The sequence below is a fragment of the Anser cygnoides genome, chromosome 3 (genome assembly GCF_040182565.1).
Source record: "Anser cygnoides isolate HZ-2024a breed goose chromosome 3, Taihu_goose_T2T_genome, whole genome shotgun sequence".
Taxonomy (NCBI): Eukaryota; Metazoa; Chordata; class Aves; order Anseriformes; family Anatidae; genus Anser; species Anser cygnoides.
In genome coordinates this window covers 37,619,531-37,639,003 of record NC_089875.1, presented here as the reverse complement: position 1 = coordinate 37,639,003, position 19,473 = coordinate 37,619,531, and the positions used below count along the sequence as shown (strand labels likewise).

General features: G+C 33.8%; 1 protein-coding gene across 3 annotated transcripts in view; it reads right to left on the bottom strand.

Moving 5' to 3' along the window:
* Nucleotides 1-19,473, bottom strand: part of AHCTF1 (AT-hook containing transcription factor 1) — a 47,914-nt gene that overhangs the window by 10,857 nt on the left and 17,584 nt on the right. For all 3 annotated transcript variants that reach the window (XM_048052102.2, XM_066995521.1, XM_013202123.3), the window contains exons 8-28: nt 18,130-18,280; nt 15,825-15,957; nt 15,555-15,736; nt 15,023-15,084; nt 13,931-14,059; nt 12,409-12,499; nt 12,229-12,318; nt 11,921-12,061; nt 11,076-11,180; nt 10,221-10,314; nt 8,826-8,949; nt 8,649-8,705; nt 7,390-7,536; nt 6,473-6,660; nt 6,158-6,302; nt 5,933-6,064; nt 4,197-4,344; nt 3,959-4,109; nt 3,298-3,408; nt 2,523-2,715; nt 1,239-1,442 (exon numbers count right to left, since the gene is read on the bottom strand). In XM_048052102.2, the coding sequence (XP_047908059.2) occupies nt 1,239-1,442; nt 2,523-2,715; nt 3,298-3,408; nt 3,959-4,109; nt 4,197-4,344; nt 5,933-6,064; nt 6,158-6,302; nt 6,473-6,660; nt 7,390-7,536; nt 8,649-8,705; nt 8,826-8,949; nt 10,221-10,314; nt 11,076-11,180; nt 11,921-12,061; nt 12,229-12,318; nt 12,409-12,499; nt 13,931-14,059; nt 15,023-15,084; nt 15,555-15,736; nt 15,825-15,957; nt 18,130-18,280 (2,778 nt within the window). The remainder of the gene's footprint in view (nt 1-1,238; nt 1,443-2,522; nt 2,716-3,297; nt 3,409-3,958; nt 4,110-4,196; nt 4,345-5,932; nt 6,065-6,157; nt 6,303-6,472; nt 6,661-7,389; nt 7,537-8,648; nt 8,706-8,825; nt 8,950-10,220; nt 10,315-11,075; nt 11,181-11,920; nt 12,062-12,228; nt 12,319-12,408; nt 12,500-13,930; nt 14,060-15,022; nt 15,085-15,554; nt 15,737-15,824; nt 15,958-18,129; nt 18,281-19,473) is intronic.

Below are 19,473 nucleotides of genomic sequence, written 5' to 3'. Positions count from 1 at the left end.
AGCAAGGTACTGCAAAGTTACTTCTCATTCTAGCACTACCTACCATAGCTTTTAAAGCCAAGTGAACAAATTTACCACGCTTTTGACTGCTTATTCAGTTTCCATGACCTTAGAGAATTAAAACTATGTCTTGTTAGTGCTTGCTTCTAGTGTCATCTCAAGTCCGCTCACAGTTTCAGTACTCTTTTCTCAAAAAGAAGGAACTTTGCATAACTCAAAATCTCAAGATTTCTTTTTACTGCTTGCTGTTTCAACTTGTATGCAGTACTAACATATTTCAGAGTGCAGTATGCCTATAGCATGGAACAAGTAAATTAAACTGGCCACTGTCTGCTATTAGTAAAACTTTATATAGGAAAGAGAACTTGTTACAGCTGAGCATCTCTTCGTAACAGTCAATAAAAGGTATAATAAAAGGTAATAAAGTACTGATTACAATGACAAGTTGTACTAATACATGTACGGAAAGTTCATGCATACTAGCACACGTTCCTGACTTTGATACGTTACTTCTGAAACAGCATGATGAGCTGGATCAGGGAATCAAACCAACAGAATAAGACTGTGGGAGGAGTAGAACAGGGCAACTTCTCCAACGAAGAAGTTCCATTCGTCAGCTACATGAATGCTATCCCTGGTGCAAACCAAGGAAAAAAACCTAAGAACTTTAGGCCTGAACAACAGACAACAATACAGCTCTTTTCATTAGGAGTCAATTTTTTATCTTTGGTAAACACAATTTCTCAAAAAGGCAGATGGGAAGTAAATGCAGCGCATGGCTTCTGCTGCTTTCAAAGATGTTTAATTCACAAAGCATAAAAAATACCTGTCACTTAAGAACAACCAGCTGAATCTATATTCACTACTTTTCTGCCACATCATTACTCAATGAGATACAGCAGGAAGTTGAATTAGCAATTTGGAACAACCGCAGCTCCTAACAACACCTAAATAAGAACCATCAAGGCCACTGGTATTTATTACAAAATATGTTCCTGAAACGTCACATGCCCGCAGAAAGTCTAACACAACCTTTTTTGAACAAATGCAAATATGCCATTATGATTTGCAATTCCAATTCTCATTATAATAAGTTTTGGCAAACCTTTTAATAAATATAAAATAATAAATTTATTTTAATAATTTAAAAATATTTAATAAATAAATATGAAAATCGAATCAGAGTCTATAAAGCCTTTAACTGTCAAAATCATTAACTGTAGCCCAGCTTAGCTTACCCCAACAGTCCATTTTACATTCGAGTTCTCTTCTCTGAAAGATATTCTAAGCTCCTTTGCTCGTAAAGGAGGAGTAACTGATCGCCCTGGAGATGCAGAGGGAGTTGCTAGGGGCGTGGTGCGAAGGCTGGATCTCAAAATAGACTGAGGAGTAAACCCAGGAAAACCAGGAGCAGCAGCAGATGTCACCAAAACTTTAGCTCTCTATGAAAAGATATAAAAATATTTAATTTAAAACTAGTTATATATCTTTAAAAGAGAAGACTTCACTTGCCGAAAACATTAGTTTCAACTACAAACGCGATTTGTAACAGCATAGAGAACAAAATTTAGCCTTTATAATGTCCTCTTTTGCCAAAGGTATGAAAACCATGATGATAAACAATGCTTTCTATGCCTCTTATGGCTGCCTTTTTTTCTTTTTGTTTTAAAAATGTAAACAAAATGTTATTTTTCAAATTAATTTCATGAAATTAAGCAACCGTGTCAGCTGTAAAAATACCAATTTATCTAGAGCATTCAGGTCTTCTTATTCCAGCTCATAAAAAAGATTTTTCAGAAATTAAAAGGTTTATAAGTTAATGATAACGAAAATAGCTTAACAATATGAACAAAACGTAGTAAAACGTTTATAATTCAGAGTGACAACTATTTTGTTCAGGTAGGCAAAGGAAAAAAGAAACGTCCCAAAAAGGTATGTCAAATGTTATTTCCTTACATAATGTACAGTTTGATGGCAGTGAATGAAAATACAGTATATTACTGTAGAAATTATTAGTTATTGCAACAAACTATATCTGAATTTGACACGGACGTCTGCAGATATCCACAGCTGTTATTCACTTAACACTTAATAAACTGAAGTGTATACTTCAGTATACTGTATTCAGTATACTGTATACTTCAGTGTATGCTTCTATATATACAAGTCAGACAGAGCTATTAAGTGCTTAAATAACGAGATGATTATGCTGCAAACTGCATGTTTAAGTACTTTGAGAAGTCCAATTTTAACTTTGTTCCACTGCAATAAAAACAAGCGCATTTCATGAGTTATTGGACAACATGCATACTACAATTAAATCAGAATTAAATGTCCAATTTTAAATTTCCTTTTCAGGACTTACCAATGTACTGCTTCCAAAAGCACCGTATATATAATAACCACATGCAAATTAAAATTTGAAACCCATGTTGCTTGTGTTAAATACTGCGGTTTCATTTTAAAGCTTAGAGGCTTTTGGTTTAGTTCACTGGTTCTTAGTGTTTTCTTAAAATACAAACCTTAACCACAAGAGGAGTCTCTAGTAAACCCAGCTCTGATGCTCTTGCAATTTTTTGTGAGATGGAACCATGTATGCTTGATTTCAATGGGCTGGATGCCATGTATGAAGTAGAAGCTAGGCATGGTGACTGCCAGCTATCACCCTGTGCTGGAGAACATGAAGGAACAGGGCGAACCACCAAATCCAACAATCTGTTAAGATACACAATTTAAAATAAGAAAGTAAGTAAATAAATGGAAACGAAATTACGCTGTGTTCAAAACAGCTGAGATGATACATAACCAAAACATACAATGGACAAAAAATATGGGTATACACTCGCTGCTGGAGTAATGTATCAAGCCCAGGTCCAAGCTACAGGCATTTTCTTTTTTTTTTTAACTGTTTGTTTACATTTTGTATTTTATTTCCTAAAATGTTGCCTCTGAGGCAAGAGTAATCCAATTTTACATTACATAAGTAGCATAATTCTCATGTCAAAAGAATTAATCTGCTGGGACCAATTCAAATTCTCCACTTAGTTGTGCCCTTAAGGTGATTTTCGGTTTTCTGTCTGCTGAACAATGTGAAAACAGAACACTGAAAACACAAGAATACATGAGAAGCATCTTGTTTCTCAAGATAATTTAAATGTAGTATTACTATCTACATTCAGTACCAACTAGTAATTGTATTAGTATTACTTACTTCCTACTGTATTAAGACAAAACCCACATAAAATAATATTCCCTCCCCACCATCTTTGGAATATTCTCTCTGCGGATCTACTTTACCTGGAACATTTTTGTGAAAATTTTGTAATTGGTGTCCCAATAAACGCCTCAGGCAACTCTGCATCAGGGAGAGGTTGATGTGTTACGACTGGTGGTTCTGTAACTCTAGGACTGGAATTAAAAGGAAAATGTAATTGACTTTCATTCACCTGCAGTCCAAACATATGGTCAAATAAACTTGAATTCTGATATCACCTACAAGAAAATCATTATTGTTAGTATTACTATTAGACCCTTTTTGTTGTTTGCAATTCTACCTATTTCTAAGTTAAAAAGCTGAAACAAAACAGAAACCAGACACAAAGTGGTAAGAGTGGTACTTGATCACAAAATAGCTTCTATCAAAATTTGTACACAACACACTGATGGCAAAGTTTTAGTTTCAGTTATCTTAAATTCTATAAACACATATAACACTGTAAAAATACATATTTGCATACATAAGATTATTAACAGGAAAACTCTCTCAAAAATATTATTTATCTTGTATTTAATAATATATACTGTACTTTGCATATGCAAAGAAGCCAAACAAAGGTTTATTCAAGGTCCACTTTCTCAAACACTAAGAAAACAAAACACAAACGAACTAAAATAATATTTTTTAAACCTCTATCCAAACACCTATCTAAAGACTTAACTTTGTTAAAACGCTTCTTACCTATCGTATTGTGCTAAACTGTTTTTCTGCTCATTTCCTACCCATACTTCTCCAATTTTGGACAATACATTACTGATGAAAGTTGCTCTTGTATGCACACTTTCTGCATTAGCTTTTTTTGCTACTGTTGATAATGGCTTTGGTCTTGATACTGTAAAGTAAGAGGGGAAAAAATATTAGCCTTATGTAATCCAAGTGGTGGTTGGTTGTCCATTACACTTTTCCCCCCCAAATTTACCTTCTCTTAAGACTGAAGAAGGCAAACGGTAAGGCTTGGCTCTCTCTAAAGCCAGCTTCCTTTGAACTCTAGGAAGGATCTTGCCATATTGGTCTAATATAGAATTTCTCGTAACTGCTCTCTCTCTCAAGCGAGGATCACGATCATTCTGATAAATTAAAAGAATAAAGGAAAGAGTTTTTAAAAATTACATAAAGTTCATTGCAATCTGTGCTATTCTAATTAGTGAATATATTTCCTCTAAAGATGCATTAAAATGCATCCACCGCATGTAACAACAGCAAGTTCTACCCAACAGCAAACACCAATTCTGCCTAGTATTTTTAGCAAGTGGATGGAAGACTTCCAAAACAATGAGCCTACAACCTTAAGTTAAAGCAGTTCTGGCACTCAGTACAAACTTAGTCTGCTACACATGTTGTCACCTGCAATTCCCACTCACAAATAGCTTACCAAAGAGTAACAATAGACCTTGGTTTTCTGAAAAACCAAGGGCTGAGATGTCCTTATATACAAGGCAACTGCAAATTATGTTGGACAAAATAATTTTAATATTAGAACAGGTAAGGAAAAGCTACCTATACACATCTTCCAGACAGACAAGTTTTCAAATGCAGGACCTAAAACTTCCAATACCATCTAATAAATGTGATTCATTGCAAAACTAAGGTTCTGGACAACATCAAATGCATCACAGATTTGTAAAAGAAGTTCACATAAATCAACATTTCACCTGTCTATTTTAAGAAACAGAAGGTAGATAAAAATTGGAATTTTTTCTCATACTGGAGGTAAAATGGAAATTGTGGAATCACAGAGCTCATACAGTAATTTACTAAGTTAAAAAAAAAAGTAAGATTTTACATCTGGATTTGCATCCAGACTGCTCTCAGAAAAACAAAGTTGCATGGAAAATGCAAGAGATGACATACAACATACTCTTCATTCCACAGAAAGGATCAACACAACTTCTAATAACCTATGTTCTTAGGTTAGTATGTATATAACATACATATCTGAACAACTAAGTGGCAAGACTGGCTGATATTTACTGTAGTAGCAACATGCGTACAAAAAAACAGTTCAAACCAGACAAAGACCATGCCCTATAGTACCTCACAGTAATTTGCTCCTATCCTTGAACACTTTACACTGAATTAACATTCTTGCAATCATACAGAATTCATTCATTAGTTTCTGGAGCTGGAGTTCTTCAAGGGGTTAAAATCCCTTGACATTGCATAAACAGTATTTAAGCTTACATATACACTGTGTACGCACTATTTAAGCTTAAGTGTTTTCTATATTCTAGCCTTATTCAGACCATTTACAGTGAAAGACACTTTTCTTTAGCAAAAATAATTTGCTTTAGACTGTTAGGAATTAGGTAAAAATTTATTTTTGTAATGCAGGACTACAGTGAAATTTTGAATTTACAGCTGTATGTTAGAAAAGGTAGATTTCCTCAGATTCAAGCTTTTAAGTGGAGTCAACTGGTCTGTAACACAATTTATAAGTTCACAAAATAGCTCTGGCTAAGTGAAAGATTTTGTTTAACCTTTAGGTTCAGCTGCAACTTAAAGTGTACAAACTTATTCCTAGTATTTCAAAAGAATGGTATAAGAAACACTTATACCATATTTGAACAATATAAAAACCAAGATTTTAATGGAGTACTATCAAAATAGTAATGCCTAACAGAAACTTGCACCCCTGGACAGAACATTTATGCTTACCATAAGATTAACTTTCATTGACTGATTCAACTGTAGCGCTGGGATATAGTTGGCACGTTGCAGATGGTGAACTAAAAGAAATTCATGATTCTGAACACCACCATTGGTCTGCAAAAACTTCTCCAAACACTCCTATGAGAAATAACACATTTCAAAAAACTATTATGATTCTGCCTCTTAGCTTTTCCAAGATATAATTAAGATTTCTTTCTTGTCCACACTTACTTGTTCAGTGTCTGTGAAAGGGAGCTTCAATAAATCTTGCATTAGTCCCATCTCCTGACAGATTTCATACATGTGTTTTAACAGCTCTTCTACATTTAACTTAGTGCTATGTTGCTGCAACAGACTCCAAGCCTCCACCATGCACCTGTTATTAATTCATAAGATGTAATGAATATTAATCATATATCAAAAGATGTCTGAAAACTATTTGTATATTGAACATTTAAAGGAAACTGAAGTGACAGTGGTTTACGTTACTAGTTCTCCACCTTTCACCACACTTGAATACTAACGAGGTGGGGTATATTTCTTTACCTGTTGGACAACAACACAGTGAGGAAAAGCTGCACTTCACTACTGCTTGAGACTGATGGCTTCATCATCTGCATGTATCTGAGGGCTCGCCTATGCTCTCCTTGGCACATGAGGGATTGAATAATTCTCATATGTTGCCATGACACAGTTTTGATAGTAGCTGGATGAAACAGAACGGCCAATGAATTCTGTAGAAGTTAGAAATTATGTTTATTAAAATAGATAATAATCACTCATGCAATAAAAGCACTCAAAAGCTTCCAAAGTAACGGTGAATGTGTATTAGATAATTTTAAATGACTAGTACTAATGAAATACTTGATACAGGAAATGTAACTAAAAATGTTTAAGCATTTGCACACAAAAAAAATGTTAGCCATACAGAACTAAGTGTTTTAAAAGGACTTTAACTTGCACATTTCTAGGTTGATAAAAAGTATTATTTGTGTACAGAAATTTGGTAACTACATTATTGAAATGTTTTTATCCCAGATTATATTAACATAATGAGAGCCAAAGAACAAACTTCAGCATCAGGAAGAACATGAATAAGGTTCAAAAGTCACCTTTGCAATCTTCTGCCTCAAATCTTACTGTTATGATCAGTTTTACTATTTCAAATACCCAAAACATTGTTTTTGAGAAACTGTTCAACAGCTAAAAATGACTTAAACTAATGGCTTTGAAAATTTAAACAAGCATTATTAATGTTGATTTCTTCTGTAATCAATTTCCCATCAAAGTCATAAAAACCAAATTTCAAAGCATAATTTATTGCTGAAAGCATTGTAACAGTATTACAATAAAGCTTCTGGTCTTTTATTACCTGTTACTAGCTCAGCACCAATTAAAAACAACCTTTTTAGTTTATAGCTTTGTACTGTAATGTATGCCTAATTAAACTGTAACATACTTACTTCATAATCATTGTGATCCAGAAGCCAAAAACCTTGAATAAGCCTAACGAGACCCCAGGGGATAGCAAAAACAGTTGGGAAGGAGTCAATTGAAGTTTCTGTTTTATTTGGAACGGAATGCATGATATCTAGCAGCAAGTAAATTGTCTGATATCAAGTACCTGATTAAGGCAAATATATTTGTAGGATTAAAAACTTATCGCATTACATTTAAAAAAACTGTAATGCAATGAGAACGTGTTAGAAAGCAGAAAAATAGTAATGGATTAGTCTTGCCATTTTAAGCTATTATAATCCAAAGAAAGCCAAATACTAAACCACAAAATTGCATTCTGAGTACATAACCAGGAAGAAATACTCCGATTTCTGTAAGGTATTCAAAAAACGTTAACTTTAGATATTTAAATACCTCAGCTTTAAATTCAGATCACTGTTTAGTCAGAAGAGCTACCAGCTGGACATTCAAAACACTGAAACACCCAAGGCTTACAAATTCCCTGGTGTTGGTTTATTTCCTCATTTCCAGAGTATGCAAAACAAGGTAAATCCTTACGAAACATATTAGTTCTCAGTGAAAAAATCTGAATTTAAAACAGCATGATTTTTTAGTAATGCCCTTTTCTCTTTCTAACATGTTTTTAGGAACATACTCCAAGTCAGCTCTGACATACAACAGATTTTAAAACACTTGAACTCTCTAGGCTCCCCTCTCTGTTTGGTTAGGCAAGAAAGCAACTCTGTATATTCCAGCAGCTTAAATATTAAGTTTCTGCACAGTGACTTTTCCCTTCCCTCTGTTTATTATTCTGTGTGCTTGCACTTAGAACAGAACAAAAGCAATCACTGTTAGCTGTGCTGGTGGGAAAAAAAAAAAAGGTACTGATAAGCTTCTGTTACAATTCCTTTTGCTCTGAAGAAGCGCTTTTTGCGCATCATACTAGGAAGTTGTCATTTACTACAGATATGGCTGCTTTAAAAAATGCATTTAAATTTTAAGAAAAGCTATGTTTTTCTTCTCATTATCTTCAAAATTCTTTAGTACACCTGTTTGCTCATACCAGAAAAGACTTTGCAACAAAGCATAAAAAAATCCACAGTACAGAGAAGTAAGACAATGCTTCTGATTAAAAAATAAATTTTTTCACACTTGCATTGTGTTTGAAGTGTAAATTAAAAAGTGCTATCAGGCACCCAAGTAACATTTAAGAACATTTATGTGCACATACTGAAAGCAAAATAGAAATAAATAAAAAGGATACAATTGCATGTTTGTGGTTTTCTTCAATGTTTTCTAACAAATAGAGATCCAGTAGTGCCTGAAACGAGAAATTTAAAGTTTTTAAAGAAAAAAAAAAACTCCAATCCTTCATAAGTCATTTGCTTTTGTGTGCTTTTTGTTGTTGTTGATTTGTTTTTTAAAGGAGTATAACACTCACATGTAAACTAACAGGTGGGTATTTCCCAGTTCCTCCTTCATCTCTCCGCCACAGTTTCTCAACTTGTTCTCCTAACTGGGAAACCATTCCATCAATCATCAAGCAGTCAGAATCCCATTTTCCTCTGGAACAAAAAGTAACAAGGATTTGGACAGAGTAAAACACTAATTCTGATGTTTCAATTTAAGAAAAAAAGTAAACCACCAACTCTTCTAAAGCAAAGAAAGCAAACAAACATACAAAGCTGTGAATATCACTTGAAATATACATGCAAATATGTGAGTTGGTTGAGAAATGTTCAGTAAGTTCTATTCAATTATTATAGGAGCTGAAAACAAGAATCTTAAAAGAAGTTTTATTAAGCTAAAAGCTGCAATGACCCTCTAGTTCTGAGGCTGTTTCAGGCTGTGTTACTTGCCATACTAAAGGAACTGTAAACAAAGTGCCAAAAGTAATCCTCCTCATACTATCTAAAAGAAGAAATTTAACAATATCAAAATACCACAACTTCATAACATCTATACAAAACCTCAAATTGAGTGTTCCAATATAGCAACTGATACACAACTTAATGAAAATTTCACATTTTGTTTTCAGTATCTCTCTTTTGTTACTGAAAAATGAGGGTTGGAGTTAGATGATGTTTAAGGTCCCTTCCAACCCAAGCCATTCTACGAAATACTGTTATTTTCAGAAAGCTGGACATACAGGTAAATTTTAGTATCATCATAAGCAGCATGTATGTTTCTACAGACATACCATTACAATTATGTATGTCTGAACTTTTTAAAATTACATTATTCCATAGACCACGGTCTTCTACTGACTGTTTCTGCCCTTTAATTTCCCCAATGATCAAAAGCAAAAAAAAAAAAAAAAAAAAAGTGATTTTTATCCAATAGCCAGTACTATGCTAGGTATGTCAACTACAAGTAATTCTGATTATCTTATTAAAGCACACAAATGTACTTGTGAGTAGGAGACTTAGGCCAATACAATTATTACCATCTATTACCAGTCAATAATACAAATGTTTTTTTTTTCATTTATTTTCAAAAACAGGCTTTATTCTATGTCCAAAATAATTGTTTTGTGAGTATTGTGTTTTGCGGTTGACATTTATAAAAAAAATGACAAGAAAATAAACATAACTATTTCCTCATCATTTTCCCTTAAGCTATAAAAAAAACAAGGACTGGCAGTAAGCAGAAGTATACACACACATTTTAGCACAGGAAAGTAACCTCTGTATTCAACAGAACACATGCATCACAGAATTGAGTACTGCTGACAAATGCATTAAGCACAGCAAATACAACTGTTGATATCAAAGCTATTCACTTTCACTTCTGAATTTTCAATGGAAGTGTTCCAGAATTCTCTGGTAAACTTTACCTTGACAAACGCTCAAGTTTCTGTCGATGACCAGCATAGTAGCTCTGAATCAGAGGATAATTGTAGAAAGGTCTAGACAAGTGCATATCATCATCTACAGGCAGTAAAGCAAGAACAAGTTAAAGTAGTATTGTATTAAATTTAAACAGAAGGTCATAAAAGCTAAACATCAAGAAGCATAAGCAAGCCTTCAGCTTTGAAAGAAACTTTGTTTCTGCCTTTACTAGAACAGAAGGCACAGGATAATTCCTTCTTGTCTCCACTGTCACTTGAAGTTTACAGTTGATATAAAATTCAGAACATATACTGTAAGCTAATGACAGTAAAGTCACCTATTAAAAAAATCTCAAAGGGAGCATCTTTTTAAAATATATAGTGCGAGCATTTTAAGACTATTAAGACTGACAATTAAATTTATATTCCATATGAATAAAGAATTATTGCCATGCTTCCCCTCCCCCCCCCCCCCCCCAAGCAATAAAAAGGTTCAAAACTTGCAGGTAATGCTTTTATTGTTTAAAAAAAAAAAAAAGAATTCCAGTATTTGTTGTTTAATAGTAATTTGCTTAAAATACTAGATATTTCATGTTTTTGACCCAAATTACCTCCTTGAAGTCAAAGGCCTATTGCTATTTTTAAAGAACATGCAGGAAAGAAACTGGTTGCATTATTCTACACTACGCATTTGAAAAAACAGTGAAATCTCTATTTCACCAACAGAACTTCAGCATACACTATCACTGAAACAACACTATTTGTTATTGATGAAACATTTACAAGACCGTGGCTAAAAACATGTTTGCAGGAATCACTGGACAGTTTCCTTGTTACAAATGTATTACAGTTGAAGCTTACCTAAACCCTCTGGTAGGAGACTGGATCGACAGAACCAGATGACTACTTGTGCATACAAAGAAATGAGGCTAGTTACCATCTGCTTATTTGTCAAGTCTGTAACACCTTAAAAAAAAAAAATTTTTTTAAACAATTTTTTTTAAACAAACTCCACAATACTAAGTAGAAAGCATCAAAACAATATGGTAGAAATCTCTGTATCACTTTCTTATTTGAGGAAAAAACCACGATCATCACGACAACAAAAAATAACGCTCTGAGAAGCACGAGATTTACTAAAAGGTTAGAATTTAAAAAAATAAATTTAAAATCGAGTCTGAACTACTGAATACACTCATAACACATTTTTTTCCATACAGCAGTGATTTTTAATATGGCAAAATATTTTTTTCAATATGCCACAATTTATAATATAAAAACCTGCAGAAACTTCAGCAACTTTTCTTTTAACAAGTTACTCATCTATGCTTCCTTTATAATTTGTAATACAGTATTTGTATTCAACTGTGAGTTGCTAGCTAAGAACTGAAGAGGATAATTTTAAGCATTACCATATATATAATTGTTGTAGTTTCAATCTAGTTGCTTACATAGCTTCTTGCTGAACGTAATCTCCCTTACTTGCACAAAACTCCAGAACAAAGCGTTTCCCTGAAGAGATGCATATTAAGCGGTATTCACAATTTCTCACTCAGAGCTCTTCTCCTACCTAAACTTGACTGTCTTCTGAGCACCAAAACCAACAAAAACTCATGTTTCCACAACTACAACCCAAGTGTCATTCCGAATGAGAATCTGAACTTAACAATAGAACATATGAAAGATTTAGTAATACTGTTACAAACCTTTTTCAGTAAGCTCTTGTGCTTCTGCTAGGAAACAGTTTAAGACTGTGCTAAGGTTGCTCAAAACCAACTGGCAGTGCTGAAGAGACTGTATTGTTTGTGGGTCAATGAAGTTGCAGGAGCCATCGAACAGTGGAACACCTTTTCAAGAATAAATATTAAATTATTAGCCTATAGAGTAATTCCAAACAAGAATTTCAAAGTACATTTAAAGAATTTGGTACAATATCATAGAGAGTCAGATTACTTAATATGCTCAATTCAAAAGGGTAATTTTATGATTGCAAAGTGACTACAGTAATACTCACAGATTTGGTCAAATTCATCTTTTGTATAAATCACTTTGTTCCACGTCCACTCAAGAACAAACCGTAAACTAGCAGCAGAACTTGGCTGCTCTTTAAAAAACAAAAAGAACAAAAAGGAATGAATGACCGAACAACTTAAAACTCTAAAATATAAAACAAAATCAACGTAAGATGTATTACCTTCAGATGTCCAATGTTTAATGCATCCAGTCAGAAGTTCTAAAGAACTTGTCTGGACAGCAGCTGACAATACAGCTTCTAATTGCTCCTCCTAAATATAACAGGCAAAATAAAATGATTGTCTTATGTACTTGTGATGTCCGAACCATCAATAATAAGTGTTTCTACGTGTAAACTCATATAGACACTAAAAAGTCTTTTAGTGCATACTCAACTAATTCCACATCCCTTTTCTTAATTCTAATCACAGGCTTGTTGGTTTGAGGAACACATTAGCTTTTCCTCTGATATTTCAACTTACTAATTCTAACCTTTATTTGCATGCCTCTGCATTATAGTCTTAATTTACTGAGCTCCAATTAACTATTTTTGGTAACATCCTCTGCTAATATCCATTACGCATTTTGTGCGTGTAAGTTTTCCATCAGGAATGCATTAATATGCAATGTTTGCACTAGAAGCAGTGAAGCTAAGGTCAAGCTGCTTTCTAGACTATGAAGACATGAGACAGTTTCAACATCAGAACATTAAGCCATAATTTTCTAAAATGATAGAAAAGAAGTGAAATGTAAATTTTAATAGATTTAGATTTTATTTTAAGCTGTTCAAAAAATTGCATTATAATGTAGTGGTAATCATTTAGGAGGATAACAGCTATGCACAGAAATAAAATATTAAGGGGTAGTTTATTGCAGCTGGTCCTCTGATACTTCAAGTGAAACAATCCTTCGTATCATTTTACTGAGTTTACTCTTAGTTTGTGTTTGGTTTTTTTTTTTTCTAGAACACATTCAAAACTATGCTTCCCTTCTAGGTAAAATCATTATGATTAAAGCAATCTCTGCACATTAGAATAAACATGGGACATTTCCATCTTTTTTTTTGGAATTGTTTCAGACAAGGTAACACACCAAAGAATACTTACACTGGCAAACAAAACTCTAAAGCAAGCTTCTTGACCATAATCCTGAAATTTGTCTTAACTAACACCCAAAAGAAACCCCTGCTCAAATTACAAGTCTGAGTGATATTTTCACAATTCAACAGTGATTATTAAAAAAAATAATCCCCTAATTACTTCCAACCTGTACTTGACATCAAAACATGAATTTTGAATTTAAGACTATACATCATGCTTGCAAAATAAACAGTCTAAAGGCCAGGTCAACTTGACGAGAAATTCCCTTCAGCTGCCAGACTGTTTAAAATTGTTTTTTGCCCCAACATACCTCCCCGAATCTGGTGAAGAATGCAAGAGACTAGAAGATGAGGGCAGTAGGAGGACTGCCCTGCCCTGCCTGTTTATCACAACAGTTCCCTTTCTCATGAAACACTTCAGATGACAGAAAGGTTGGTGTATTGCAAATGGAACACCTATGAAAGAGGGGGCTGCAAACACTATAGTGGGATAAAGCAGATAAAAAGCAGTGGGTGTCAAGTTATCAGGTCTTACAGTTTCCAAAGCCCTGTCAGACAACATGGATGTACTTCCTCCCACTCCTGATTCCTGATAAGCACTCACCTGACTCAGACTGGATGGCTGGACGTCAACTAGTCTTGGAGACAACAAGCCAGCTATAAGACACCTATTGTAGCTATCACAAATGGCTTCACTTATTGAAGGACCAGATTTCTTTAAAAAATTCAAGGTCTGAAACATCAATCAAAAATTACAGATTAAGACATCATTGTTATTTAACCATTAAGATTCTAAATAATCATTGAAAAAAAATAAGTTTTGACAAACTACCAGCAAGGTTGCATCACTAATATGCTTTAGGTTAGCGATCTGAATAAGTATTACTATGTAGTCTTAAAGATGGAAGCCAAACTAACAGTTACGGTTTATAAAAATCCTGTTCAACACAAATCAGCCCTTACAATATTTTATCTAGGTATTTTCTAGCTTCTTTATGTTGACCTTTCCTTTTCCTTAATTACTGCAGCAAAATACATCCTATATCAATGAAAACTAACACATTTTTAAATCACATTTTGGAAGATCCTTTCCATGGTTGTTTGTGCTGAAGCTGATCAAGGAGTTCTGTGGGATGGTGTTCTTTAGTTCTTAAGTATTTACCTGTGTGCAATGAGATATGTAACTACTTATGTTGGAAATATTTAGCAAGCTAAAAAAAAAATGACTTGTTACAATTTGTGTGGTGGCTCAGAAGTTATTACTTGTCCAAGTTTGGAAGAAAAAAAAGACATTAAATCTTTTTTTTTTTTCTTTTTTTTAAAACTTTCTCTTCTCTCCATCTTCCTGTTTCAAGTTAATCACAGATGAAAACCACCCTGACTGATGTATCAATCAAGAAGCAACAGCTTTCCCTGACTTCTACAAGATTGTTATTCTTGTTCCTAAGAACAACTTTCTTTTCTTTTCTGGACATCGAATCCTTCATCATGCTCACGAGTAGTCAATGGCAGTTTTCAGTCCCCGAAGTAGATCTAAAACATAACCATTTACTTAAAACTGGCAGGATGCAGTTGCAATTCTGTGAGCGGGTGGGCAGGATAAACACAAAATGGCCTGATGCTGAAAACAGTGCAATAGAAAAACAGAAAATGCACGCTTCTTGACATTCGCCATGAAGATACAATAAAAGATCACCTCCTTCTGGAAGCCAGTGCAAGTCATGTGAACAACTCCAGAGTTCAGCAAGCACGTACCATCTGCAGAAACAAAGAATGTTTGTTAAAACCCTATACTCTCACCATTTCATTACGGCCAGTTTACATTTGTAACACAGCAATATATCTGGAAATATGTGAGTACCCCCCCTTTTTTTTTTCTTCCTTTTTTTTTTTTTTCCAGGTCACTTACAAACATTTAAAAAAATATTATTACTGCACGTATAAATTTTATCTCCAGTGTTACTGTTGTTGGAAGACCTTCAGCTTAAAGTAATTTGATTTTATAACCATCACGAATTCACAGGCTATGTTACATAAGCACGGAAACCCCAAAATGTCTCTGGCGTGTTACACAATATTAAGTACCTTGTTGGTACAGCATAATCATAGGTTGGGTTTATGGTTTTTTGTTGATTTTTAAAGTGACAAACATTGAAAAAGAGAACCAGTAAATGACATTTGACCTCAATTCTTAAACTTATCCCTATTAAACACAGTGAAATACCTACCAAAGTTATAGGTACTTGGATTAAAAAACTGCTCAGGCGGTGGATAAGAAGGAGGAACTCCACGACTTAAACTCCGCTCATGTACCAGAATATCCAAAATGAGGTTTGGAGAAGTCATACTTATTACAGTATCCAATGACCATAAGGCAAAATATGGGCAATTATGAAGGAATTCTTCTGGCCTTTAAGGAAGCAAATATATAATTTCAATACTAACATTCAAATTAAGTTATTTGTAAGGACACTGAAAACAACATAATAAAAATCTACCTTAGTGAATCTGGCATTTGAGCATGATACCAGCGATTAATGTCAAATACACCCAAATAAGTAGATGGCTTTCCCTGACCATATGTATTCACTTGCCAGCTGAAGATTGATACACTGGTGTCAGGAGATATTACTGTAAAAGACAAGAAATTGTGTCTCAGTAGTAGAAAATATTATATTTTTGATATTTTTAAAGCATCACTTTCCATTTTAATTCTTTTGTATCACTCATGAAAGACAACACCTACTAAAAATAAAAAAATTGGTAGGATAGCATATATATCTGTGATAGATTAGTCATACTGCCCTTTTTCTTGTTAAGACTGTATCAGTTCTAATCAAAATCAAATATATAATTGTTAGGCAATTAAGTTTTCCGTATATTACTAATTGAGATATTTGGCTTGATAAATTCTTTACCAAAAATATGCTAGGAACATACATATTGCTACTTTTAGAAACTTTGTTTTTTTTTTAAAGACAAGTTTTTAGAATGAACCCTTCTCAGAAATACATGACAAGTGGAGAAAATCCCAAATGTTTATTAGATTTCAACATACTGTTTATAGAGGATGGCATCACAATTGGAAATGCAAGTTGACATTTCAGGACTAAATCAAAGATAATAAACAGAAATAGCCTTGCCAAGATCATGCAAGTGTTTTCTCTGTAACATCGGACGTAAGTCCAGTAAAAAAAAAAAAAAAACAACAGAGGGGGGAGAGGAGAAGTGGACAAGGGAGTAACACAATCAAAACAAAAAGCTTTGAAAATTATCACCGCAACAGTCTCAAAGATATGGACAGCGCATAACTGATTTTGTAAGCCCAGATATGTATCTTTAATTTCTGTAAAATAATGGAAGAAGTGCCAAGAGGGTGTTGTTTTTAGTTTGTTTGTTTTTTTTAACTGCACATGTGGACACAGAAAGCTATTAGTAAAGAACTTATAGGTGTAGGAATCCATTAGCTTTAGAGGAAAAAATGGACAGGCAGATGCAGATATAGGTCTGAACAGAAAGAAAAATATCCAAATAACAGTCCTAAGAAATAAAGAAAATGATCTTATTGTTCTAAGCAGCAAGCAGAAACAATATCTGGAGGGATAAAAGACTGAGTAGTATTACACAAATCACCATGCTATACATTGCCATAGCATGTCAGCAAGCATAAAGCAAAACCTATTTTTTTTCCTAAAGAAGTTCCATTCTATAATCTTGCAGCTGCCAATACCATCTTTGGCCCTAAAACAGACCAAAGACACTAAAAAGCACTTTTAAAGCAGCCAGAAAAAATCATTACTGACTAGCATGTCACAAATAATAATTAATTCCTGCAAGCCTGCATCAACCAATTTTAAGTATTTTAACAAACTTAGGAAAAGCAAATTCACTTTTTCATAAAACTTTAATGTTCCCATCATTAAATGAAAATATTTTTTAAACATGTCTTTACTTCTTCAAAGAATGAAAGTGAGCTGTAGCATTCAATGCCAAATAATTTTTACCTGATTTGTTTGTCTAAAGCGCATCTTACTCTCTCAAAAAGATTGCCTTCTGCAGGCAAATACCTTTTATTTTGTTAGAACAATAAGTATTTTTTTTCTTGAACAATTCTGCTTTTTATTTAAACAAATCCATTGCATTAATTCTCATGGCACACTGAAGCTCCCCTTAAAAAAGTTACTTCTTTCCGATTTAATACAACAAGTAGCTTGGCTACTTTCAGGTATTGATACTTAGATAACAAAGATGAATCATGAATTTGACAGCTGAACAGTACTGTAACAGTTTAAATTGAAAACTGGCTGAAGAAATGCAGAAAGAAAGGGATTATTGAACTTTTTTTTTGTTTTTATTTTGCTAACAGCTATGACATCTACTATTTTTAAGTACAAGTAATCTTTTCCTTCCACTGAATTTAAAATTTATCTTATACATTTGAGTCTTCCTTGAACACTGTCAGCAGGTCAAACTTATTAAAGACCAGCACTGTGCTTTAATAAACAATGTCCAAAGTACTTTTTACCTGCAAGTTTTAAAAATGGCTAAGTGTCAAATACTTTTTTAAAAAAAGAAACGCACAATTTCTGACTTTACGAAATTCACTCAATACCAGATTTCTTCATTGCACTGTCCATTTCCATCTTTAAATGTAACTTAAGCACCCCATTTTTCTTTTTAGATAAGCCGAACAGGCTATTCTATACAGATATTTAACTTTCAGACCGTGGGTACAGAACATTCATTGTTCAGATTCCAAAACCATTCCTTTTGGAATAACCAAACATGGACATCACAACAAACCTTCGTTAACGCTATCCTCTCTGTCAACGTGGTTGCGAAATTTCTCTACAGTCTGACAGCTGAGTAATTTAGTATTGCTGCTCTGTCCTCTCAAGGGAAAGGCTCCACCTGTGAGATCTAAACTGTACCTTTCATCACAATATTCAAAGCCCTGGGGAAAAATAAGAGAAGAGAGAAATAAGGTCATTTTGAAATGAAAATATACGTTATACCTAAAACAACTGTACATATCTCTAAATATAATACAGATGTGATGTTGTGTATTTCCCACTAGATTATTTCCAATAGTAAACAGAAATTACATCTGATCTGCAAGCAAATTTAAAAAAAAGTAAAATCATAGTGGGGAAAATTGGTTATAAAGACTTTCCCCATTTTCAAAGCACAGCATTTCTCTAACATTATTCAGTTCTAAAAATGTTTTGCAGAATTTCTTCCAAACTCAAGGGTTTGTTACAGATCTAAATACATATCTACAAATAGATACCTGAAATAATGCAATACAGATGCAAACAAAGTTCTTTGCTCCATGTCTTGATTACAGAACCCATGAAATTAAAGAAGTTACGGCATCACAGCAGCTAAAGTTCTTTATTTATTATTAATATTAACTATAAGCACACCAGAGATATAGAGATAATAGAGATATTAACTATAAGCACACCACTAGAGTGAACACACATCCCCCTGGAGTAGCTATGAGAAATTTCTTACTGATCAACAATCTTGTATCAAGCCATGTAAGTTCCTACTAGCCCCTCCTCTAATCTTGTCAGACTAATGGATGAAATATCCCTTGGTTCCTTCACCAAGCACAGCCAACAGCAGAAGAGGAAAACAGAGATGAAATGAGGTACACATGAACACATCTAGGATCACAAATTGCTTCAGAATGGGCAAACTACTTAGACATATTCAGAGGTTCAACACAGTCCTGCTGCAGTTTCTGATAGCATCATTTTCTAAAGTAAGCATTAACTGAAATACTGTCTTTCCAAATGCAGCATTGGTTCAAACTGTCTGCCGTGAAACACATCAATGTGTGCATTGTGGACAAGCAACAGCTCCACAACTTCAAATCAAACAAAAAAAAAACCACCACCACAAATAAATAAGGAATGCCAAAACACAGAAACAACCCTAAAACCCAAACAAACAAACCAATCCCAAAATCAATTCTACCAGATTCTACCCAAGTTTCCTAAGCTTTTAGAACTCTGAAATGAGCTGGAACAAAACAATACAGTCTCACACGGCACATCTAATTCATCTAGCCTCAGAAGAGGCCAACTTTCTCTTTGAAGAAATACTACAAATAAATATCAAAACTGTCTTTAAAAAAAA